The following is a 25532-nucleotide window of genomic DNA, read 5'->3' on the forward strand; positions in this document are numbered from 1 at the left end:
GTGGAGCCGGGATTAGAACCCATGACCTCTGACTCCTAAGCCCGGACTCTTTCCACTGAGCCAGTTTAGGTCAGCCACTTGTTTCTATAAATTTAAAATCAGCCTTTCTCTGGCAGCAAGAGAGAAAGTACTGAGGGTGAATCATCACAGAGTCATTCATTCAGTCTGATTTATTGAGCGCTTACTGTGTGCAGAGCACTGTGCTAAGCACTTAGAAAGTACAGTTCAGCAATAGAGAGAGACAGTCCCTGCTCACACCAGGCTTAGAGTCTAGAAGATTCTGGATTAGTGTGGCTTAAATTCCTGGCATTTTATTGTTTCATAAATTTTCTATTTAAAATACTTATTTAAAATTGTAAAAGTGGGGTGAAAGAGCAGAGGTTAATATTGCATTTTGCGCTAAGGCTTTATAATGGAGGTTTACATATGTAAATATATATATATAAATGTACAGGTGTGCAAACTGAAACTCGTTTGGATCATTAGAAGTGGGATGGTAGGGTAACTTTCCATGATAACCAAAAACAATTATATTCAGTTACCTGAGCTAGCCCTAGTCCTGACTAATTCAAGTAATTAGCTTTGAATTGTTTTTTATAACGGAATGTTTAGGGATACTCTACAGTGATACCTCAATTCACTGAGAAGATGCATTTATTCCTTGGTGTGACTTTATCAGAGACCTCGTTGCCAGGAGGTGGTATGATCTGGGAAGCACGGTGATTTATATTCACTGACTTCAGAAGAGGAGTTGCATATAGGAATGCAAATTTTAAACCAGCTGATGTTTATAAGGTGGCCTGGAGGGTGGTTTGATAGCAACAGCATCTGGAGGCCTCAAAACCATTTCCTAGAGATCCTGTAAGCATGAGGACAAAACAGTTGACCAGCTAGCTAGTCAGAAAAGATATTGTTTGTCACCCAGGCCTTCTTGTTTAATTTCCAATCAATTCGTAGATTAGGTTTTGAGACTCTCGGATCAAGGCATTTCCAAAAAAAGAGGTGGTAGTCATGGTCCCTCCCGTCAAGGAACTTACAGTCTAGCGCAAGAGACTGACAGTAAAATAAGTTATAGGTAGAGGAAGCAGCAGCGTATAAGGATATGTATATAAGTGCTATGGGGCTGAGGATGGGACAATATTCAGAGGATTGAAGGGGTACAGACCCAAGGGCGTGCGTGACAATGGAGAGAGAATAGACAGGGAAATGAGAGATTAGATAGGGAAGGCCTCTTGAAGGAAATGTGATTTTAGTAGGGCTTTGAAGGTGAGGAAGGTGGTAATCTGTTGGATATGAAGGGGGAGGAGTTTCCAGGCCAAGGGGAGGGTTGGGTCATGAGCAAAGGGGTCAACCAAAGGGGTCAACCGCAAGAGAGGACATAGAGGTACAGTGAGAAGCAGAGTGGCCTAGTGGATAGAGCATGGGCCTGGGAGTCAGAAGGACCTGGATTCTTATCCCGGCTATACTACTTGTCTGCTGTGGGACTTTGGCCAAATTTCTCTTTGTATTTAGTTTCCCACACTGAGGGATGCGTGGCTTTGTGTCATGTGGTCCACCGAAACCCTGAATGTGTTCTTCATTTTCTCCATAGCACCGCTTTGGTCCAGTGAGAGTAAACCAGGAGTAAGGGAACCGCCCACTTAAACTTAGCCCAAACAGACAAGCTGCTTCACTTTTCATCTCTCTTCCCTTCTTCTGATGTGCATCCTTATGTACAATCAATCAATTGTATGTATTGATTGCTTACTGTTTGCAGAGCACTCTACTAAGCGCTTGGGAGAATACAGTAGAGCAGAGTTGGTAGACACATTCCTTGTCCACAAGGAACTTGCATTCTAAAAGGGGAGGCAGACATTAATATAATATGGATTATGGATATGTACTTAATTGCTGAGGGAGGGGTGAATAAAGGGTACAAATCCAAGTGTAAGGGTGAGGCAGGAGGCAAAGGGAACTGTGGAATAAAGGGCTTAGTTGGGGAAGGCTTCTGAAGGAGATGTGGTTTTAATAAGGCTTTGAAGGTGGGGAGTATGATTGTCTTGTTTGACATGAAGGGCTAGAGGCAGGATGTGAACATGAAGTCGGTGGTGAGATAGATTAGATTGAGGTACGGTGAGTAGGTTAGCATTAGAGGTGCTAAGTGTGCAGGCTGGGTTGTAGCAGGAAATCAGGGGAAAGTAGTGTTGGAGGTAGCAAGGTGATCGTGTGCTTTAAAGTCAACAGTAAGGAGTCTCATTTTGATGTGGATGTGGATGGGCAACCCCTGGAGGTTCTCGAGGAGCGGGGAATCATGGGCCGAACTTTTTTTGTTTTGTTTTAAGCCAAATGATCTAGGTAGCAGAGCGAAATTTGGACCGGAGTGGGGAGAGACAGGAAGTATAGAGGTCAGCAAGGAGGCTGATGCAGTAGTCAAGGCTGGATACCATAAGTGCTTGGATCATCGTGGTTGTAGCGTGGAAAGGAAAGGCTGGTTGTTAGCGGTATTGAGGTGGTAGAACCCCGAGGATTTGGTGACACTAAATATGTGAGTTGACAGAGAGATGAGTTGAAGTTAACGCCAAGGTTATGGGCTTGTGACAGGGAGGATGGTGGTGATGTCTCTGATGGGGAAATCACGGGTGATATAGGGTTTGGGTGAGAATGTGAGGAGTTCTGTTTGGAACAAATTTAGTTTAAGGTATCAGTGGGGCATCCAAGTAGAGATCATCTGAAGGTAGAAGGAGAGAGATCAGGACCGGAGATGTAGATTTGGGAGTCTTCCATATAGAAACAGTAGTTGTAGCCATGGGAGCAAATGAGTTCTTCCAGGAAGTGTGTTTGGATGGAGAATAGAAAGGGACCCAGAAATGAACCCTGAGGGAGAGACTCCCACAGTTAGGAGGTGGGAGGCAGAGAGGAGGCCCGTGAAAGAGACTGAGAAGGAGCGGCCAGAGAGATAGGAGGAGAACCAGGAGAGGATGGTGTTAGGGAAGCCGAGGTTGGATAGATAATATTTCCAGAAGGGGGTGGTCGCGTGTGTCAGTCAGCTGAGAGGGTGAGGAGGATTAGGTCGGAACAGAAACCATTGGATTTGGCAAGAAGGAGGTCATTGGTAACCTTTAAGAGGGCAGTTTTAGTGGAGTGAAGGAGGTGGAAGCCAAATTGGAGAGGGTTCCATTTATGTTCCTTTCCATTTGGCCTGCGGTAGTGAAGATTTTTTGTAGGTGAGTAGCATAGCTATTGAACAAACCTCTCGAGACTACCTTGACTGTGCAGTAACAATAAACAAGAGTCTATAAGGCATCTCATTATTCTGTCTTTCATAATTCATTTTCCATCCGGGAATAAAGTACTTACCACCTTGCCTCAAACAACAAACAATAATGCCTAGTCAGGAGAGTGCCAGAGTTCTTTGTGGGCTGGGTGTAGCCCGTATAGCCCAAAAGGAGTCCGTGTATGAAAGCTGCGGGAACAGTGAGTCTGGTACCAATCCCAGCAGGCTGGCCAGCCCCAAACAGCTACGTATATGACCCTCAGCCCAAAGCCACAGTGGAATGCAGTGGATAACTTCAGTCAATCAATCAGTGGTATCTGTTGAGCATTTACTGTGTGCAGAGCACTGTACGAAGTGCTTGGGAAAGTACAGTAGCCTTTAGATGGAGCAGTGGCAAGCTGGAAGCTATTTATATTCCCATAATTGCATACACTGATGTGTGAAATGGAAACTGCTCATTCTAGCCTCATGTTTCCCCCACACTTCCTCTGCTTCCAAGATCTTTGCTTGTTCTCCTTCCTCTCATTTTTCATACAGAGATAAAGTAACCGAGGACTTCTAAAAGTGGTCTCGATCATTAACTTTTTCAAACTCCTTTACAGATTCCCCAAACTAAAAATAGGTGGGCATGAAAGTAAATTTGTGTGATTTTTCATCTAATGAAATGAACCTGTTCACACTTCTTTACAAATTCCCTAAGTTAAACCATTAAGTGGGCGCAAAATAAGATTATGTGCTTTTACTTTCCAGTGAAATGTATGCATTTAACCAAACCTTTTATGTTTGTATTATTTTAGAAGCGCTTCCACTGCTGGTAAGAGTTATTCAGTCTGCAGATTCCAAAACCAAAGAAAATGTCAATGCTACAGAAAACTGCATCTCAGCAGTAGGGAAGATTATCAAATTTAAGCCTGACTGTGTAAATGTCGAAGAAGTCCTTCCACACTGGTTATCGTGGCTTCCGCTGCATGAAGATAAAGAGGAAGCTGTTCATACTTTTAATTATCTCTGTGATCTAATTGAAAGGTATAGTAAAAACACACTCCAGGTCCCAAGAAGATTTGTCCTTCTCACTATATGTCTTCCTTATCACCTTTTCTCCTTCCCCGAATATTCTTGGAGTCTACTCTAAGCTATATATGTTCAGAAAAAGTTTGAACTATTTGGATTTTCTCTTCTCAGTTCTGGTATTTTGAAGAGCTCGAATCTAGTCCATCAATCCATCAGTGATATTTATTGAGCAGTTACAGGTGTGCAGAGCACTGTTACTAGTGCTTTGGAGGGCACAGTATTCACAGAGTTGGCAGTCGTGTTCCCTAGTCACTGAATTGCTGCTCCATTTTGGATACCCTGCAGTGGCTTATAAGGCATTTTTTGGCCTTGCCCAAGCAGAACTGATGGCCCCCTCCCCTGTAGCCAAGGAGCTATCTAGTGCAACCCTCCGTGCCTAGGCCAAGGCAGGCCACACCTCCCCAGCCCCATGCACTAACTCAGCTTGGGCTCCTCCCCTTTCTGTTTTAGGTAGCCCCCAAATCCAGGCAGGGCTGTAAGGGATGTACAGACCCTATCCTGGGTGCCATGGGGGGTTGAAAAGGAGGGCTGGGGTTCCTGTCCTGACAGTCCTACGAGGAGGAGATAAAACACGTGTACCTATAAGAACTCCAAAGGATGTACATTATTTTTCTCTTTGATTCTGTTTTCTTCTTTCATTTACTCTGCTGTTTTGTGTTTTCACCTTTCATTTGGTTCAGAGCATCCCTGACTACAGACTAGTCTCTGGTAAATCATAAAATGAAAATCAAGGGAAAATGGGGAATAAGAATAGGTGGTGCCAAATAGCTCAAGGTTGTTCCATTTTCATGCCTTTTAAAGGCTCTAAATGCCTTTTAGTCACCCCACCTCATAGCAAAGTACCTTCTAGTGTCTGCAGGATCCGAGAGTTATAGGCTTGTTCTTTTTTGCTGATTGCCCAAAAGGACATGAATATTACATTTAAACTTTCCTTCAAAAGTGAACCCTACTGTTTTGTCTACCATTTCTTTGCCAGTCTGTCAGAGAGCAGCTGGTGTCTCTTGGTTCTCTTCGCCTTCAAACTTCCCTTTTCATCCTCCCCAAAAGCTAGTCACATCATCAGGTCTTTCGCAGATAGATGCGTGACAGAAGGTAAGGAACTTTCCAATCTAGCCTTAATAACAATATTGGTAAGGGTGTTTATTAAGCACTTAATATGTGCAAAAGCACTGGTCTAGATAATGAGGTTATGAGATCAGGCCCAGTCCCTGTCCCCAGGGCTCACAATCTCTCATTCCAATGAGGAAACTGAGGCCCAGAGAGGTTAAGGACTTTGCCCAAAGTCACAGACTAGGCGGATCTGGGACTCAGACCCCAGTCTGCTGACCACCAGTCCTTGCTCTTTTCACTAGGCCACCACTGGCTCCTACAGTGCAATTCTTATATTCCTTCAGGCTGTAAGCTCATTATGGGCTGGGAATGTGTCTACTAATTTTGTTGTATTATACCCTCCCAAACACTTAGTACAGTGCTCAGCACATAATAAGTACTCAATAAATACCATTGATTGGTTTATATCAGGATACAATAAATTGGGCTAAAGTTACTTTTGCCTTTATACTGTTTTTGAAATCTAATGTTAGGCATAGCAGCTTTCCTAAAGCCTTCCATACAAATAATAGATTATTTCCTAGAAGAAGGGTTCCCTGTTTATAAATTGTAGTTAAATTATTTTACAGGTTTGGGTACTACTTTGACTTATGGGGAGAAATTCGCAACCCCCCAAGAAGTTCACAGGGTATATTGGGAAACTCAACTTTTGGGATCTCAGTGATGAATTGCCATTTTGTGTGTTGTCCTAAGAATTTTGCTGCCCTGTCCCCAAAAGTCAGGGATAGTTGGTTTAGATTTGTTCATGTTGCCTCTTCCGGAATTCCCCATGTGTTTTGACCAGGACTGAAAAGTGCTTTTTGTCCATGTGTGGCAATATTGAATTGTCCCATAGCGTGATGACCCATTGTGTCCTTAGAAATCCTTCCCAGCAAGTTTAGGCAACAAATTCAAGACCTGTGAAGAGAGACGATTTATAGTCTGTTCTTCTAGGGGTTCTATTTTTGGGTGCCTAATGCCACTTGGCACTCATGTAACCATTTCTTTCACTTGGTTACATGAATAAACTGACACAGCATCACACGTCCAGGTAGATGTGCCTTGTCTCAGCCAGTCCCTAATTCTGGCACCGCATTCTAGCCAAAACATAAAGGAGGCATTGCGGAAGAACTGAGCATATGACCTTATAAAGAAAATTATTTTCAAAGCCATTCAAATTCCTTCTTCTAGACTGTATTCAAACTTCATATGATTTTAGTTGATAGTTATGAAAAATATTTACATATTTTTCTCTTTTCTTTTCTCTTTTTCTGTTTCAGTAATCATCCGATCGTTCTGGGTCCCAATAATTCCAATTTGCCCAGAATATTCAGCATAATCGCAGATGGAGAAGTTCACGAGGCTATTAAACATGAAGACCCCTGTGCCAAACGTCTGGCCAACGTTATTCGCCAAGTGCAGGTGAGCTTAACTTAATTTGCTAAGGATAAAGAAATACATTTTTTTTTCTGGGCATTCTCTAGAAAAAGATTGTCTCCTCATCCAGAGCAAAAACAGAATTTTACAGGTGGAACCTTATTATGTCCCTCTTAGTTTTAGATTTGCACCTAAGACCTCCCCTGCTGATATTCACCCCTACTCCTAAGTGTGTGCACCCCTCTCCCAAGACTTCTGGTCTACTCTCTGTAGCTTGAAGCTGGGAGCAGCAAAGGAGAAGAGAGATGGAGTAAGCTTTTGGGAGAATCTATTTGTTAGTAAAGAAATAGTATTTCAATTCTGTTGCTGTTCAAAATCTTGAACTATTTTGCAATGAAAGATCAATAGCTTGATGTACATTCCGCCAAACTATGAGGATTGAAGATTGTTCCATTTTAAACATTTTTGAAGAATTTTTCAGTTAGAGAGGCACAGCATTTTGTCATCAAATCTCTGTGTTATTCCCATTTTTCATTGATGTATCTTGTTTTTAGTAGTTTCCTCCCAAATTTGTTCTGGGTTCAAGTTAATTGTGCTTGATGGTTTTGAAAAGGAAATTGTACGTGCTCACTCTTATGTTACTGCAAGAGCTCCGCTCATAAATTCACCCCCTCGACAATTTCAGTTGCCATGACTTATAATGTTTTAGGGGAAATGAATGTCTTCATCTCCTTCCACGTTCTCCCTGTGGGTCTTTGTGATGATCACTAGCATTTTCAAGCAGTTCTAATGTGCAAAGCAGTGGAGATATTCCAGGGTAAAGTGAGAATAAAGGATGAAGGAGGTGAATTTATGAGCAGAGCTCGTGCAGTGATAAAGGGGGCAGAAAGGCTCCTGGGGTCTGATTTTGATTCCGGTATAAGATACAAGGAAGTTTCTTGGTCATCTTTCCCAGAATCAGGAAATGGGAGGTTTCCTGGAATCTAGGAAATATCCAAGTCCTCAGCATGACCCAACTAGTCGAAACAGTTATTCAGCGAGTGTGCACCGGGACAGACCCATTTCTCGGTATCGAATGTTAATCAGATGAATTGGTACGTAGGTCTCTGTAGGGTAGAAAGACCTATTCAGCAAGCCAAGAGATCTAAAGCTTTCTTGGCGATGAGTCATTTTTCCAAGCTACAGTTTCTAAGTGTCTGAACTCTTTTCTTCCCCCTCAGACCTCTGGAGGATTATGGACCGAGTGCATATCACAGCTCAGTACAGAGCAGCAGGCGGCCATACAAGAGCTCCTGAATTCCGCTTGAAGGGGCCTTCCTATCACCTCTGAGAAAAACTAACTCCAAATAAACGTTTACCCTTTTGTTTAGGTTTCTTTGTTTGATTTTTGAGCAAAAGAGAACTGTAGTGCGTGTAGGGCGTTCTTCTGATCCCAGCGGCCGCAGGAAGAGAAGCACTGAGTTTCAGAGTGGCGTTCAAATGGATTTCTATCAAACACTGAAGAAGTTCCCTAGAAACCCTACACTAGCACTAAAGAGTATTTTTCTATCAGTAAAAGCCTCCCCCGAGAAGGGGAAAGGGAAACAAATTAGACGTAAAGAGTTTAAGAAAAACAGCTTTAAGATCAGTTACCCAGCAGTAGATGTGCATTATAACGGAGATCATTTCTATACATCTAGTGTTAACTGTATAAATTGGAGTGTGAGTCGTTCCCTAGGGTAGAAAGGTGCCTTTTCTCCAGCACACCAGTAGATCCGAAAGAGAAAAACCCAAGTCAAAACCATCGAGCATGAAGATCTCATATTGATGTCACTTTCGGTTCTTTTCCCCAAAAAGGCTTGCGTAGTGACTCAATGTGGAAAGCTGTTCAGCTTCCAGCCCTTGAATGTGAAGTGTCTTTGGCATATGTCTGGCAGTGGTCTCTCCTTCACTCCTCAATAAACAATGTTGAAATACAACGAGACGCTTGTGTAAACATTCAGTGCTGTGTGGCTTTTATTCATTTAATTAATCCTTTTTTAAAAGGTGCTAGAATGACACCCCTCCCCCCCGCCCTCCAAAAAAAAAATCCCTTTTCTAGACAGTGTTTTGACTTGAATCTTTTTACTGGTGTGATTTGCATTGAACAATTCCAATTTTACATACTCTCGATTATTTTTATCTTCTCCCTTGTAGCTGTTCTTCCTAATTAGCTATGCAGGAATTTGGTTGTCCTTCAGTTGGTGATCACAAATCCCTGAAGATTTGCATATTGGCAAATTTGCTGTAACAGCCTAATTCAGATTGTCGGTTACAAATTTAAAAGATTTGGTTAATGTTATTCTGGTTGCAAATTTCAGCTCTTGGACCTTAGCAGTCCTTTCATTATGTGATGTTGTTAAAACATCGAAATGCTATAGCCTGAAAGGAGACCGATTCTTGTGATATTCCTTTTCTTTTTATGTATTTATTGATTAGTCTCGCATAAGTAGCAGTGAATGCTTTACTGTTGTTTCTTTAGACATAGAAGTTTTCTAAGGTCTTAGATTTCTGTTAAACATTTCAGTGTTAAACCTTTTACAGTTTGTACTAAACAACCTTGATATGAAGATGGACTTTATGCATAGATCAGAAAACTAATTTAAAAGAATTAAAGATTTTTCATTAAGTGATTTGCATTATTTTCTTAAAATATTAATTCCAAATTCCCTAAAGTGAAATATAGTGGGGCGAACTCGTTGACATGTTTTTAGGATTTATTTACAACTGGTCTCGTTTTGGCTTAATTCAAATTGCTTGAGTTTATTGGAAATTGGCAACACAGTCCTTTAGAATGTAAGTTTCAACACCTACAGCTGTAGAGCAGAATATGAACTACTCCCAGCTCATTGTTTTAATTAAAAATTATAATCACAAAAACATTTAGCAACCATTCAGTGCATGGAGCTCATAGGTATTATGGCCAAATAAATATTTTATTTCAGTGTCCTTGGGGTGTTCAAGACTAATCTAGCATCTGGAACTACTTGAGCATTAATCTCAAAATGAGAATGAAGCAGAATGGCTGAACAAATGGATCTAAAATGTTAATAGGTAAATAAGCCCGTCATAATGAGGTGGCACTGAGGAGAGTGTCATTTATTGAGCGCTTACTGTGTGTGAACACTGTACTAAGCGCTTGGGAGAGTACAGTATAACAGACACATTCCTTGCCCATAATGAGTTTACAGTCTAGAGGTGGAGGAGTTGAACATTAAATGACAAATGTACATGAATGCTGTGGGACTGGGGGAAGGTGGGTTGAGAAAAGGGAGCAAGTCAGGATGACGCTGAAGGGAGTGGGAGAAGAGAAAAGGGGGAGTTTAGGGGGGAGATACCTGATGGGGGTTAACCAAATAATTTAACATTAAGATCTTATAAGTGTTGTTTGGGATTTGGGTGCAGAAAGTGTCATGTCAGTCAGCTTATTATGACTTTTATTACTTGGAGAATTTCAAATTCTAAACAAATCAATTTAATTCCTCTATGTTGAATGCTTATTCCATAGAGCACTGTACAACAGTAGACATGAGGTGAGTTTGCTGTGGGAAGAAAATGTGTCTACCAACTCCCAAGTGCTCAGTACAGTGTTCTTTGCACACAGCTCTCAATACGATTGATTCCCTGCCTCAAGAGGTTTGCAGTTTAGCAGGGGAGACGTACTAAAAGAAATGACAGGAGAATGCAACCCAGTTTAAAGATGAATGTAGTGGAAACAATATAAAAATCATTTTATAGCCTTTAAATTATTTGGAATTTTCCAGTTTTATTACTGAATTATAGATGAGAAACTTATTACACTTTTGTCAACCTGACAGTTTTGTAAAAGTAGAGTTTCAGGCTTTCAAGAACCCTAAGTATCATTTCTGGCTTTTTAAAACCCTAGATCCTTGACCGATAGAAAGGCCTTATCTCAAAAGGACATATCTAAAGGGACTCATTCTCCCAATCATTTATTGACTGAGGGTACTAATTATTTGGGAGAGTACAGCAGAAGCACTCTATTTCTGTGGCTCCACCTGTCAGCTGTGTGGCTTTGGGCAAGTCACTTCTCCGTGCCCATTACCGCATCTGTAAAACAGGGATAAAGACGGTGAGCCTCTTGAGGGACGTGGACTGTGTCCAACCTGATTAGCTTGTATCTAAGTCAGCACTTAGTAGGGTGCTTGGCACATAGTATGTTCTTTACAAATGCCATTAAAAAAAAAAATCAAGGCTCATATTCTCTGCCCTCAGTGACCTTACTCTCTAACTGGGAACAGAAACACTAACAATACCCACAAAGGAGCAGAAGAAAGAACAAGAACAGGAAGCAGGTCAAATATATTCTGGTGAAATTGTGGAGTGAATAATTGAATATACAATATACATCTGTTCAAGTGAATCCCTCATTTTAATTTTGGTTCATTTTGAATCATGTTTAGGTTCATAACTTCAAGTAGTGACATTTTTATTGCGGTAAATGAACTATCACAGACAGGAAGCTCTAAGCTTCTCAGGCATTTTTAATGCAAGGGAATGGGCTCTGTGCCAACTGGCAAATTTTAATAGAAAAATACCTTCTCTCTTCTCCCTCTCTCCCCGCACCCCACCCCGATCCCCTTAGCTAATGATTCAAATGTGGGACAGGGTTGGGTCTGATCTGATTACCTGGTATCCCATTTGCCCCTGTCTTGCAGTAGTAATATTTTGAATTTTATAATATAGTAGATAATTATTATGGTATTTGTTTAAGTGCTTACTATGTGCCAAGCACCGTTCTAAGAAGCACTGTTCTAAGCAATGGGATAGATACAAGGTAATCAGATTATCCCACGTAGGGCTCACACTCTTACTCCCCATTTTACAGTTGAGATAACTGAGGCACAGAGAAGTTAAGTGACTTGCCCAAGGCCACACAGCAGACGGGTGTCAGAGGCGGAATTAGAACCCACGTCCTCTGACTCCCAAGCCCGTGCTCTTTCCACTAAGCCATGCTGCTTCTCTAATATATATTGTAATAGTGTACATTATAGTGTATACCGTATATTTTGTAAGGTAATCTTTTAAATATTATGAATAATTGTAGGTAAAATAGAAGCTGTGAAGCTGCTCAAGAGAAATATTTTCTAAAAGGCAAAATGCCTTAGTATTATTATTATTATTATTGCCTTAAAATTGTGGTGATCCGTGAACAACAAGCAGGAAGAGGCTGGTGAAGGCGCTGACGAGCCCGTTGTTGGGTAGGGATGGTCTCTGTTGCCGAACTGTAATAATACTAATAATGATGGTATTTGCTAAGTAATAGTAATAATAATGGTATTTGTTAAGCACTTACTATGTGCCAAGCACTGTTCTAAGCGCTGGGGGAGACACAAGGTAATCAGGTCGTCCCACGTGGGGCTCACAGTTTTCATCCCCATTTTACAGATGAGGTAACTGAGGCCCAGGGAAGTGAAATGACTTCCCCAAAGTCACACAGCTGGTGAGTGGCAGAGGCAGGATTAGAGCCCATGACCTCTGACTCCCAAGCCCGGGCTCTAAAGTGCTTACTATGTGCTGAGCACTTATCTAAGCGCTGGGGGAGATACAAGGTCACCAGGTTGTCCCACGTGGGGCTCACAGTCTTCAGCCCCATTTTATGGATGAGGTCACGGAGGCCCAGAGAAGGGAAGTGACTTGCCCCAGGTCACCCAGCTGACAAGTGGAGGAGGTGGGATTAGAACCCATGACTTCTGACTCCCAAGCCCGGACTCATTCCACTGAGCTACGCGGACCCAAGGGCTCTGCGCATAGTAAGCGCTCAATAAATGCGATTGAATGAATGATTGAATGAATGATTGATTGAATGAATGAATGAGTGGATGAATGAATGAATAAATGAGCTCCACCTGTGCCAGGTGGTTGCAGGCCTGGAGGGAGGCGGGGCTTTCCCTCCCTGTTCTACCCGGTAACAGGCTCGGGCCAATCAATGACTGCCACGTAACGCCCCAGCTGCGAGGCCTAAAGCGGTTAAAAGGCGGTCGTGTTGGAAGCACGAGGTGTTCTGCACGTGAAGAGGTATCCAGCTAGGAGCCAAGGAGCGGGAGACCATCAGTTGGAAGCCCAGAAGACAGCAGCTCTTGGAAGCAGCAAGAAGCAGCATTGGCAGAGAGGGCTCCGTTGACCAGCAGACTGGCATTGGACACTTGGTGGAGTGAGTGAGTGAGTGAGTGTCTGTGTCACTCCCTTACATGTTGGTAAAACTAAGTAAAAAACTTTGCACTGTAACCTCGGACCGGGAAAGGGGCTCGGGACAAAAATGAGCTGGGCAGATCCTTTATTCCAGCGAGGTAGATCACTAGTCTTTCGGGAAGCATGTAACAACAACTCCTCACTCTAGGCTTCAAATCTCTCCATCTCCTGGCCGCCTCCTACCTCACCTCTCTTGTCTCCTCCAGCACAGCCCGCACACTCCATTCCTCTGGTGCCACTAACTTCCTCACTGGTTGTTGCCTGTCATTCATTCAGTAGTATTTATTGAGCACTTACTATGTGCAGAACACTGTACTAAGCACTTGGAATGTACAATTCGTTAACAGAGAGAGACAGTTCCTGCCTAATCCCGCTGTCGACCCCTGGCCCACGTCCTACTGCTGACCTGGAATGTCCTCCCTCCTCACCTCCGCCAAACTAACTCTCTTTCCCTCTTCAAAGCCCTTCTGAGAGCTCACCTCCTCCTGGAGGCCTTCCAGACCGAGCTCTCCCTTTCCGTCTGCCCCTCTTCCCCTCCCCATTCCCCTTACTCCCTCCCTCTACTCTTCCCCTTTCCCCTCCCCACAGCACTTGTGCATATTTGCATATATTATTCTTCTCTTATTAATGATGTGTCTATAGTATTATATTTATTTTGATGGTATTGATGCCTGACTACTTTTTTTATTTTGCTGTCTGTCTCCCTCTTTTAGACTCTGAGCCCATCACTGGGCAGGGATTGTCTCTCTCTGTTGCTGAATTGTACATTCCAAGTGCTTAGTACAATGCTGTGCACACAGTAAGCACTCAATAAATACGATTGAATGAGTGAATGAATGAAAGAGGAGATGGGGCTCCCTCCAAACTGGGAAAGTACGGGAATGTGTCTGTTTTATATCCGTTTTATATTATCGTACTGCCCTCTCCCAAGCACTTGGTACAGTGTTTTGCACACAGCGAGCATTCAGTAAATAAGATTGAGTGACGGAGAAAATGTCTGCATTTGAAGTAGTCGAAAGATGGGTTTTGGTTAAGGCTGGAAATTTCTGTTTGAAAGAAGAGCAAGCTCTAGAGGGCAGGAGAGTAGCATCAAGCACTAGCGCGAAACCTGTATCTTTTTATTTAACAGAACCAAGTTGGGATGTTGGAAAGGTTGTTGGAAAGATTGCCCCTTCATGGCATTTAAGATTGCCTCATGATACTTGAGCCCGTATAAATCCAATCATTTGGCCATTATTTGTTGGTAATGAGAATGTTGAGAATGAAATGGCCAGAGAAAGACAGCTCTGGGTGTCATACAGACGGTGTCTTGGATTTTCTCACTCAGTTTTTCTCTCATTTTTGAGAACGGTCTGGAAAGCCTGCCCCAGCCGGCAACCGATTTTGTCATAGGGCCCGTGGGCCCTGGACTATGGCAGCAAGAGAGAGGCACATGCTGGGATTGAAAGAAGATAATCGGATTAAACACAGTCTCTGTCCCACCTTGGGCTCATTGTCTAAGGGGACTGAGCAGATCATTGTATCCCCATTTTACAGATGAAGAAACTGAGGCCCAGAGAAGTTATGTGACCCAAGGTCATATAACAGGGGAGTGACTAGTTTTGTACTCCAAGTGCTTAGTACAGTGCTTTGCACACATTAAGTGCTCAATAAATACGATTAAATGCTCTTATCACTAGGCCACACTGCTGTCAGTGGTCTGGCCTGGTGGTAAGAGCATGAATCTGGAAGTCAGAGGACTTAGGTTCTATTCCAGGCTCTGCCACTTACCACGTAAATGCTGTTTTATTGTACTCTCCCAAATAGTGCAGAGAGCTGTACTAAGCGCTTGGCAGAGTACAATACAGCAGGCAATACACCTGCTGTGTGAACTCGGGCAAGTCACCTTCTCTGGACCTCAGTGCCCTCATTTGCAAAATGGGGATTCAATACCTGTCCTTCCTGTGTTTGGACTCTGTGCCTCATATGGGACCTGATTATCTTGTCTCTACCCCATCACTTAATAATAGTGGCACATAGTAACCACTTAGCAGACCGTGCAATTATTACTGAAAACTTTAAATGCCTATTTCTTTTTTTTGTTGTTGTTGCAATTTGCACCCTACAAACGGTGAGCATACGGGCAACAAAGAAAATGATACAGAGATGTTCTGTGTGAGACTGGGGACTGAAAGTGAGCTCTCATTTATTCATTCAGTCATTATTGAGCACTTACTGTGTGCAAAACACTGGAGTAATCACTTGGGAGAGTACAGTAGAACAATATAAGAAAACACGTTCCCTGCCCACAACAAGCTCACAATCTAGAGGTGAATGGCACAGATATGCAGAAAAAACAGCCACTCTCCTACACTCCCTGATCCCCTGGGCTTTTTTTTAATAGTGGTGGAAGAAAATAGTTGAGGTGATGTTAGTATTAAAAAAAAAAAATGAGCTCCTGTCAAAAGTCATAATGAAATTGTCAATTGCAGGTGAGGGAACTGAGGCACAGAGAAGTTGACTTGCCCAAAGTTCCACACAGAGATGTGGCAGAATCGGGATCAGAACTCAGGTCCTCTGACTCCAAAGCCAGTGCTCTTTCCACGAGGCTATGCTGCTTCTCATTAGTCCATTTGCTGAAAGGAAGGTGGGGTGTGTAGCTGTATATTTCAAACTGCACAGTGTAAAATCTTTTTCATTAAAATTTTATAATTAAAGGGACAGCACTAAGCTTAGTATCGGTGGGTGGCAAAATGTTAAATCCATCCCTGGTCCCAGGAAATCTTGCTTTGCCAACTGGAGAACAAGCAAGTACTTGTCCAATGTTGGTTATTTGTACACCTGTTCAAGGAGTCGCCGTGTGGATCTTTTAAAATTTGCTTGTGTTGTGCTCAGAATTTTGTGTGAGTGGAAAAACGGAGCCATCAATCATCCCCTAGATTTTTGGCCATCCTGACACTTCGTTTCGTATGCTCTGGTAAGGACTGAAGTTATTCAGTCTCTTTGAAATCCTCACATTTTTCACCATCAAGAGGGGTTCTATTTGTGCTGAATGGAAACCACTTAGGGAATGCCTTAATTCTCTCTTTTTTTGTTAGTTGTGAATACAAAATAGGGTTGCCAAAATTCATCTGTGTTCCTCATGTTTATGCTTATAAGATCAGTGCAGCATGTGAACAGCCTAAAGTGAAGGACCATCTAATGCATTTTTCACAGATAGGGAAGGATATAATGGATGCGAGTGGAATTGGCAGACTGTCAAGTAATTTTGCATAAATTTCCAGGCCAACGGTGGTAGTGTACAACTTCCTCTATATCTGTGAGTTGCAGTCACCACAGATGGGCACTTATTTTTAGGGAACAGTTTGGTGTAATAGAAGAGCCTGGGAGTCAGAAGGTCATGAGTTCTAATCTTGGCTCTGGTACTTGCTGCTACGTGACCTTGGGCAAGTCACTTCTCTTCTCTGTGCCTCAGTTACCTCATCTGTAAAAGGGGGATTAAGAGTGGGAGCCCCATGTGGGACAGGGACTGTATTCAACCCAATTTGCTTGTATCCACCCACTGCTTTGGTACGGTGGCTGGCACATAGCGCTTTACAAATACCACAATTATTATTATTATTCCAACATGTCTGGTTACTTGAGCAATTTTATCTACATCAGGTACGATTCATATTTAGTATTGATTAGCAAGATAGGCCACTAATTGATTTATTTTAATGTGTCCCTCCCTCTAGACTGATAGTTCCTTGTGGGTAGAGAATGTCTACCAACTCTGTAGTACTCAATCAGTTACTTAGTGCATTTCCCTGTACACAGTGCTCAATAAATACCGTTGATTGATGGTCTGGGATAAGCCCGTTTTCCTGCATTGAGGCAAGCGCAGCTTATAGCATTATCCTACATTCAGATGAAGCATGGGTGACGAGTGTCAGAGGGATTACTGTGGTTTGAACGGCAAGATGAAATTGTGCTGCAGGCAGGATGGGCAGGAAAAATATATAGATGGGCTGAAGACATCTTTGCACAATGCCTGTCCTTCCAGGAAGCTTTCCCTAACTAATCTGTCAATCGTCTTTGAGTGCTTACTGTGAACAGAGGACTAGACTGAGCGCTTGAGAGAGTACAGTAGAACAATAAACAGACACATTCCCTGCCCACAATGAGCTTACAGTCTAGAGGCCATGGTAGACAATTATATAAATAAATACAGATATGTACATAAATGCTGAGGGGATGGGGGCAGGAGGGCTGAATAAAGGGAGCAAGTTCGATTGACGCAGAAGGGAGTGGGAGGAATGGAAAGGAGGGCTGAATCAGGGAAGGCCTCTTGGAGGAGATGTGCCTTCAATAAGGCTTTGAGACGGAGAAACGTTAATTGTCAGATGAAGGAGGAGGGCATTCCAGGCGAGAGGCAGGATGTGGGTGAGAGGTTGGCAACGAGATAGATGAGATGGAGGTACAGTGAGAACGTTGGCATTAGAGGAACGAAGTGTGTGGTAGAGTAGTGAGGTGAGGTAGGAAGGGGCAAGGCTTGGAAGCCAGTGGCTTAGTTATTCTTAGCAAAGGTGATATAGGGCTCATGAGGCAAAAAGAGAGTGAATTCAAAGCAGCACCAGTGCATCTGTAGCTTCAAGCCATAAATAGTCCCCATGAACAGTTTTTGGTGTGAGGTTCTCACAGTCGGGCATGAATTGCAGCTCACTGATCACCGTCATGTGGAAGACGATGGTATATAAATTCTTAACGTAGATACTGGTTCTCCATCCATATGTCCACGTATCCGTGTGGCTGGCAGTGCCCGAGGCAGCCCTGGTATGAAGATGATCTGCCACCTCTGGGGTTGTCAGAGGGTAAAGAGCACAGTATGAGATGTCTGATGACCTGGATTCCCCCACTGCCCCAAACCCCAGAGCTTCTGCAGTACCAATCCCTCCTCCCACAGGTCTGTGAGTGCCGCCTCCGAGCCAAGGGAGGGGAGTCAGATGACTCATTCCTCCTGCCGCCTAGCCCTGTGAGTGCAAAAATACAGAGGGAAATATATGGGGACGCAGGGAGTAAGAGAAAGGACAGAGACGCTAAGGAAGCAGACAGGAAAAGTGTCAGATAAAGCCTAGGTCACGAGGGAAGAGCCCAGTACTACAAGTCCGCAGACCTGGGTTCTAGTCCCATTTCTGCCCCTGGCTGCTCTGGGTCCTTGAATAAATCACTTACCTTACTAGGCCTCAGTTTCTCATCAGTTTCTCATCTCCCCCTCAAGACTGTAATTTTGTTGCAGGCAGGGAAACTGTTATATTGCACTCCCTCAAGCGCTTAGTAAAGCACTGTAGACACAGTAAGCACTCATTAAATGATCGATCTATGAAATCTGTATAATAGGCCTCAGTTTCTTCATCTACTCTTCTTCCATAGATTATGGGTTCAGTGTGGGACAAGAATTGACTGACCTGATTGTCTTGAATCTACCTCAGTGCTTTGAGCAGGATTTGGCAATTAGTAAGTGCCAAACAAACCACCATCATTATTGTATATGAAGAGTCAGAGGCAGAGCAAAAAAGTTGGGGAAAGGCTACCAGGCACTTCCAAAATTAGAAGGCATGAGGCATCCCAAGATGGATGAAGAATATTGAGCATAGGGAATCACAGAAGAATTGAGTGAGGAGTGGGGAGGGAAAGGAAAGAATAAGAAGGGAGAATGAAGAAAGGCACGTAGAGGGAATCAATCCATAATTAGTACTTATCGACCACCTACAGTGTACAAAACACTTAACTAAGCACCTGAAAGAAAATTTATGCTCTGAATTTGCAATCTGAGGGAGAATGACAGAACGAGCCATTCATGGACCTCTAGAGAAGAAAGAAACCACACTTCAGGAACTGGTAGCTAACTCATGAAGGATAAATAGATATATGTTAATGAATGAAAGTCAAGAGTATGCATAAATGCTAAAAGTAGGTGAATCAACCTAAAAGTTAAGAGCAGCTGGAGATGGACATGACCTGGGAAGTTGGAGCCTAAACAGGAAATGTTTCCTAGAGGAGATCATCATCAGTGGTATTTATTGAGTGCTTATTTATGTGCAGAGCACTGGACTAAGTGCTTGGGAAAGTACAATACAACAGACCTGGAGTTCCAGGCAGGAAATTGGGAATAAGAAAGCAAGCTTGGAGGGAACAAAAAATGGGAGCTTAAATCAGCCCTTTTACTCCCCAACCAAATTGCTACCCTGCTGTTTCAAACACTTATCCTCTCCCTCCTTGACTACGGCACCTGCCTCCTCCCTGACCTCCCGGCCTCCTGTCTCTCCTCACTTCTATCCATACTTCACTGTGCTGCATGGATTGTTTATCAACAGAAATGTTCAGGCCACGTTTCCCCACTCCTCAAGAACCTCTATTAGCAGCTCTTCCACCTCCGCATCAAACTTCTACAAATGCTATATAAAAATTAATATTTCCACATTATATGGGTGCTTATGAGTTTTAAGAGATGAAGTTGACTCAGACGGTAACCATAGCAATGTTTTCAAGGGGGAATTTTAAACAGAACTGTCTTGTCCATTTAATGTTGAGACTTTGAGGCTGGCGGTTTGTCCATATGCAGTCACTTTTGTTGGGGCCAGACTAGTGATAAAGACTTATTTTATTTAACTAGTTTATGTGGCCTGGAGAGAGAGAGTTCACTGGTAAAAAGCTATTTGTATTTATCTGAAAAGCTGTGAGAGCTGTTGAAGGGCCAGAGTTGATCCAGTTTCATTTGAATGAAAATGGGCCAAGACTCCCTCTTACTTAAGAACACCAAGCACGGAGAGCTGAAAACATAGCCAAAGCAAGTGTCGTTGCAATATATTTTAGTAGAGAGGACATTTGATCTAACGCTTATTTAAGTGCTTACTAAGTATCCACCTTAGTGCATACAAGCAAATCAAGTTGGACACAGTCCCTGTCCCATGTGGGGCTGACAGTCTCAATCCCCATTTTACAGATGAGGTAATTTGGGCCCAGAGAAGTGAAGTGACTTGCCCAAGGTCACACAGCAGACAAGTGGTGGAGCTGGGATTGGAACCCATGACCCAGGCCCGTGCTCTATCCACTACACCATACTGCTTTTCTAGGACAGAGCACGAGTATACGTGAAAGGCCACAGAAGGCTTTACTATACTGAACTTTCTGTTGTAACAATGATACTGTGGTTTGATGAGGGACCAGCCAGAGAGGGCCTAACTAGCCTCAGTAACAAAATAAGCAGAACCCTGGGCTGCTTTAACTACTGGGCTGACCCAGTAAATAGCATTTTTCTCATTCTTATGCTTCTGATTCAGACTTCTTTTGATCCCAGCTTCCCTAATTGTTGGGAATTCATTTTTTTTTTAATCCAGCTGCAGTTTATTTGTAAAAAGAAAGAGCTTTGGTAAAATGAAAGTAGCCAAGGAGATTAACTTCATTTCCCTTTCTGGAACTCTGTCTGTCTGACGTTCACACAAATGCACGCATACACACAAACATGCCGTTGAGTAGATTTTTGCGGGGGCTAGGTAGTTGATGTAGACACTTCATAATTTTGGTCCAGGCCATATGTTGGTTGTTCCAACAAATGGAATTGTTGAATTGTTTTGGTCAGTGTTTCTCCTGGATTTAGTCCAGTGGAAGAATGCAGAGCTGGTCAAGAGGACAGGAGATCTGAGTCCTTGTTTCAGCTCTAACTCTGGTCTGCTGGGTAATCTTGAGCAAATAACTTAGTCTTTCAGCTTCCTCATCTGTAGAATAGGAACGAATGAAGCAGCGTGCTAGTGGTTAGAGCACGGGCCGGGAGTCAGAAGGACCTGTGTTCTAATTCCAACTGGCCACTTGTCTGCTGTGTGACTTTGGGCAAGCCATTTAATTTCTGTGCGTCAGTTGCCTCATCTATAAAATGAGGAGGAAGACTGTAAACCCCATGTGGGACATTGATTTCTTGCACTTCTTTGGATTTTAAAAAGAAATATCTGCCACAATCTGTATCAGAGGAGCATTAGGGTGAAAAGCAGGGATATGTTAAGTATATTATCTGATTTAGATAAATGGAGACTTCAGAGGAGATAATGATTGGAAAGAAAATGGAAAGAAGTTTCTTTTCTTCTCTAATAAAAAAGTTAAAGAGCTTTATAATACACAATGTGAGAGCATACAATGAGATCACTTGCTGAGGTGGAATGCGTATAGGTAGCTAACAGTACCACTGCGCCATTGGTAATTTGGATAGAAATGGAGAAACCATTCTTGAAACAAAACCCCAAGTAAGCCATCTTCTAAGAGTTCAGAATGGAAGCAGCAGGGCATAGCAGATAGAGCATGGGCCAGAACCAGAAGAACCTAGGTTCTAATCCTGACTCTGCCACTTATCTTCTATGAGACCTTGGGCAAGTCACTTCATTTCTCTGTGCCACAGTTCCCTCATCTGTAAAATAGGGATTAAGACTGGGAGCCCCATGTGGGACATAGATTGGGTCCAACCTGATTATCTTGTGCCTACAACCAGTGCTCCGTACAGAACCTGGCACATAGTAAGGGTTTAACAAATACCATCAAAAAATGAGAAAGTTCAAAAGTGAGTCATTTGAATAAGAGCAATTCCAGCAATCCAATGAATGTCTCTGGGGTTACTGCACTCTCTCCTGGGCAGGAGGGATCGACATTAGTAAGGCCTTGCACAGTGGGGATTGGAAATGAGGCTGGCAAAGCCCAGAGCAATTGCCCCGGTGAGTCAGACTTTTGCTTAGAAAATTCTGTGAAGAAAACTCACCCTGACCAGGAGGAGCTGAAGCCACTCAGCATATCTAAATTAAACAGATTTCCTCCTTTCTTAGAACTCCAGATAAGAATGAATCCAATATTGGCAAAAAATTCATTATTCTAAGGTACCCAGAAGGAGAATGGCAGAGTGGATAAATTTTTCATTCATTTAGCCATAAGAGACATACGGAAAAAAATATTTGAAAATTAAAGCGGCTCGAGTGGGTGATTGGAACTCTGACAGTGTCTGAGCAGAGATTCTATTATGCAGAAATACAGATAACATCTCTGCTCCTCTAATTAGAGCTTCAAATGCTGCTGACATTCTACCCAGTCTCCTGTCCTAAAAATAAATAAGTAGCAAATAACCTTCTCCCTTCCATCATTTTTCTCTTCCAGGCCAGCAGTTGTTTGTTCATTTCTAATCCCATCTGTGAAGCTGGATCCTAAACTCATCTTCTGAGCTGCAGGGGAGTTTGATCTTTCCCAGAGATCAGAAGGCAGATCCAGGTCCTTTCTGTAAGAATGGGGCTGCCCATCTTCCTTCAGGTGCCTGAGAGAGGGTTTGTGCGGGAAATGTTGGTTTCTGTTCCTTAGTTTTTCAGCTTTCCCTTTGTGCTGCAGAGCAATCCTGCGAGAGTAAAGGCTACCTGCAAGCCCTCTGGGCCTCTGGGTGAGCAGGGCTAAAAAGGTTCTCGGTAACATTTGTCAATCAATCAGTCGAGTGATGAATGGCATTTACTGAGTGCTTACTTTGCATTGAGCACTGTACTAAATCCTTGAGAGTACAATACCACAGAGTTGGAAGAAACGTTCTCTGCCCACAGCGAGTTTACAATCTAGAGGGGGAAGCAGATATTAATATGAATAAATAATTTATACTATATAACTGATAGATATATACAGAAGTGCTGTGGGGTTGAAGATGGGGCACTTTAAAGAGGAAAGTAAAAGAGCCCAGTCTCAATATGGTGTTCCCCAGCTTCGGTTTCAGAACAGGTCAAATGGCTCATACCACCTCCTTGTCCTCATCCCGGGCTATTCTCTCCTCAAAGGGAAGCATCAAAGGAGGTAATGAACGTCTGGCTCCCCCTGGGAGAAGTGCTTGGGGAAAGGGGCTGGAGTGAACGGGGCTGATCCTTCTGACGGCTGGGGGAGAGTCTTGGGGAAACCTAAACTTGGTGACAGAGAGCATAAAAAGCAGCGTAGAGAATGAGAATAACAATATTTGTGGTATTTAAGGACTCACTATGTGCCGGGCACTGTATTAAGCACTGGGATTGTTCTAAGTGCTGGGGAAGCTGCATGGCCTTGTGGAAAAAGCCAGGGTCCAGAATAGGGGACCTGAGTTCTATTCCTGGTTCTGTCACTTGTCTGTGTATGACCTAGGGCAAGTCACTTTTTTTTTTAAATAGTACTCGTTAAGTGCTTACTATGTGCTAGGCACTATACTAAGCACTGGGGTAGATCCAAGTTAATTAATCAGTTGAATTGATTGAGCACTTACTGTGTGGTAGAACACTCTACTAAACGCTTGGGAGAGTACAACACAACAATATAACAGACACATTCCCTGCCCACATCAGGTTGAACACAGTCCATGCTCCACGTGGAGCTCCCAGCTTTAGTCCCCATTTTACATCTGAGAAGTGAAGTGACTTGTTCCAGGTCACACAGCAGATAAGTGGTGGAGCTGGGATTAGAACCCAGATACTCTGACACCCAGGCCTGTGCTGTTTCCATTAGACCACACTGCTTCTCAGGTCACAGCTTCTCTGTGCCTCATTTTCCTTGTCTGCAAAAGTGGGGATTAAATACCTGTGGACTCTGTGTTCCATGTGGGATGGAGACTGATTATTTTGTATCTCCCCCAGCACTTAGTTCAGTGCTTGACACATAGTAAGCTAATCAGGTTGGACACAGTCCATGTCCCACATGGGGCTCACAGTCTTAATCCCCATTATACAGATGAGGAAACTGAAACCCAGAAAAATTCAGTGACTCGCTCAAGGTCACACAATAGACAAGTGGTGGAGCTGGGATTAGAACCCATGACCTTCTGACTCCCAGGCCTCTGCTCTTTCCACTAAACTATGCTGCCAGGCATTCAGTAAATACTGATAATGATGATGAGGTCATGCGGTCATGGAGAAGAGAACAGTGGAGGAGATCTGGGTTTGTTTCCATTCTCTTTCTCCCACTGCTATCACCGCTGGAGTCATGGCAACAGCAGCAGGAGAAGCCATGATCAGGGCACAACCTTCTCTGCGTCCAGCAGGTTCCCTCTTGCTGACCTCCATATGATGGGTCCTGACAGTGATGATTTGGATGGCAGAGTAGCATGCCTCCTGGGGGGTTTCTTCAGAGGTGTGGGTAGACACTGGAAAAGAAAAGGAGAGAATAAACCCTCGAAGCTGCATTGCTTCATTGGAAGCAGCATGGGTTTGAGGAAAGTGATGTTTGGTTGGAGCAATAGTAATTAAGAGTCTAGACAAAGCACTATGGAAATTAGGAAAAATAAAAAACTAAACAGAGCTGCCCAGGTTGGAAATAAATGATTGATTTCTTCTTTATAGTTTTAAATTGTTCCAATTCTAGAGCCTCAGGGCATACATACAAAAAGTGAATAGCATTTATTTTTCAACAACCTAGGCTTTACACTCTTAGAAATGCAGACCAAAGTCAGATTTGAAAAAATAAATCTTGCACTTGCCTCTATGGTCAATAGGCTTGATTTCATCTGAATTTATGGTTTCTTGGCAGATATTTTTATTCTCTCTATCCCATAATCCCCTTGCTCAAGCCCATCCCTCGTTCATTCAATTATATGATGCATTTACTGTGTGCAGAGCACTGTACTAAGCACTTGGAAAAGAACAATACAGCAATAAACAGTGACATTACCTGCCCACAACTAGCTCACAGTCTAGAAAGGGGGAGACAGGCATCAATACAAATAAAATTATGATATATACATAAGCGTTGTGGGTCTGGGGGTGATGGGTAAAGGGAGCATGTCAGGGGATGCAGAAGGGCGTGGGAGATGAGGAAAAGTGGGGCTTAGTCTGGGAGGGCCTCTTGGAGGAGATGTGCCTTTAGTAAGACTTTGAAGTGGGGGAGAGTAATTGTCAGATTTGAAGAGGGAGGCCATTCCAGATCAGAGGCAAGACTTGGGCCAGGAGTTGGCAGCAAGACAAGCGAGATGGAAACACAGTGGGATCTTTATTGTAAGCTCTTTGTAGGTAGGGAATGTGTCTACCAACTCTGTTACGTAGTACTTTCCCAAGCACTGAGTACAGTTCTCTGCACAGAATAAGTGCTCAATAAATACCACTGATTGATTTTTAAAAGCTGCCCAGGATAATCTGACAGACCACACTTTGTTGGTTTTAATGGTGGGGAGAGATGGTGTTGCCTTCTCTGATAAGGATACTTCATTATTGCCATGAAGCATGGATCTTCATTCTCCATGTTCTATCCTCTTCCATCTGGTTTGTTTGGGAACCACTTTGTGACTCACCGGTTTCATTCCTAGTGAAAATTTGAACACCAGAGATCAGTTTAGCACTCAGCACTGGATATCGGGGAAGTAATATGAATATTTTTCTGATTTATATTTATGCTACAAATCAATAAGGTGCCACAAGTACTTCGAAGATGTTTTCCTTTTATTAAGAAAATGAAAAGCTGTGGTGGTGACTGAACTGATGTTAATTACCTTCACTGAGGAGAAATACGCAATTGTCACTTGGAGAAAGCA

General features: G+C 43.0%; 1 protein-coding gene across 1 annotated transcript in view; it reads left to right on the forward strand.

The window, feature by feature from the left end:
- IPO5 (importin 5) overlaps positions 1-8748 on the forward strand; it is a 64372-nt gene extending 55624 nt beyond the window's left edge. Inside the window, exons 26-28 of the mRNA XM_029073312.1 lie at positions 4051-4279; positions 6694-6835; positions 8011-8748. Coding sequence (XP_028929145.1) covers positions 4051-4279; positions 6694-6835; positions 8011-8097 — 458 coding nt within the window. The 3' untranslated portion in view covers positions 8098-8748. The remainder of the gene's footprint in view (positions 1-4050; positions 4280-6693; positions 6836-8010) is intronic.
- The last annotated feature ends 16784 nt before the right edge of the window (positions 8749-25532 follow it).

Source organism: Ornithorhynchus anatinus, chromosome 10 (assembly GCF_004115215.2).
Source record: "Ornithorhynchus anatinus isolate Pmale09 chromosome 10, mOrnAna1.pri.v4, whole genome shotgun sequence".
Taxonomy (NCBI): Eukaryota; Metazoa; Chordata; class Mammalia; order Monotremata; family Ornithorhynchidae; genus Ornithorhynchus; species Ornithorhynchus anatinus.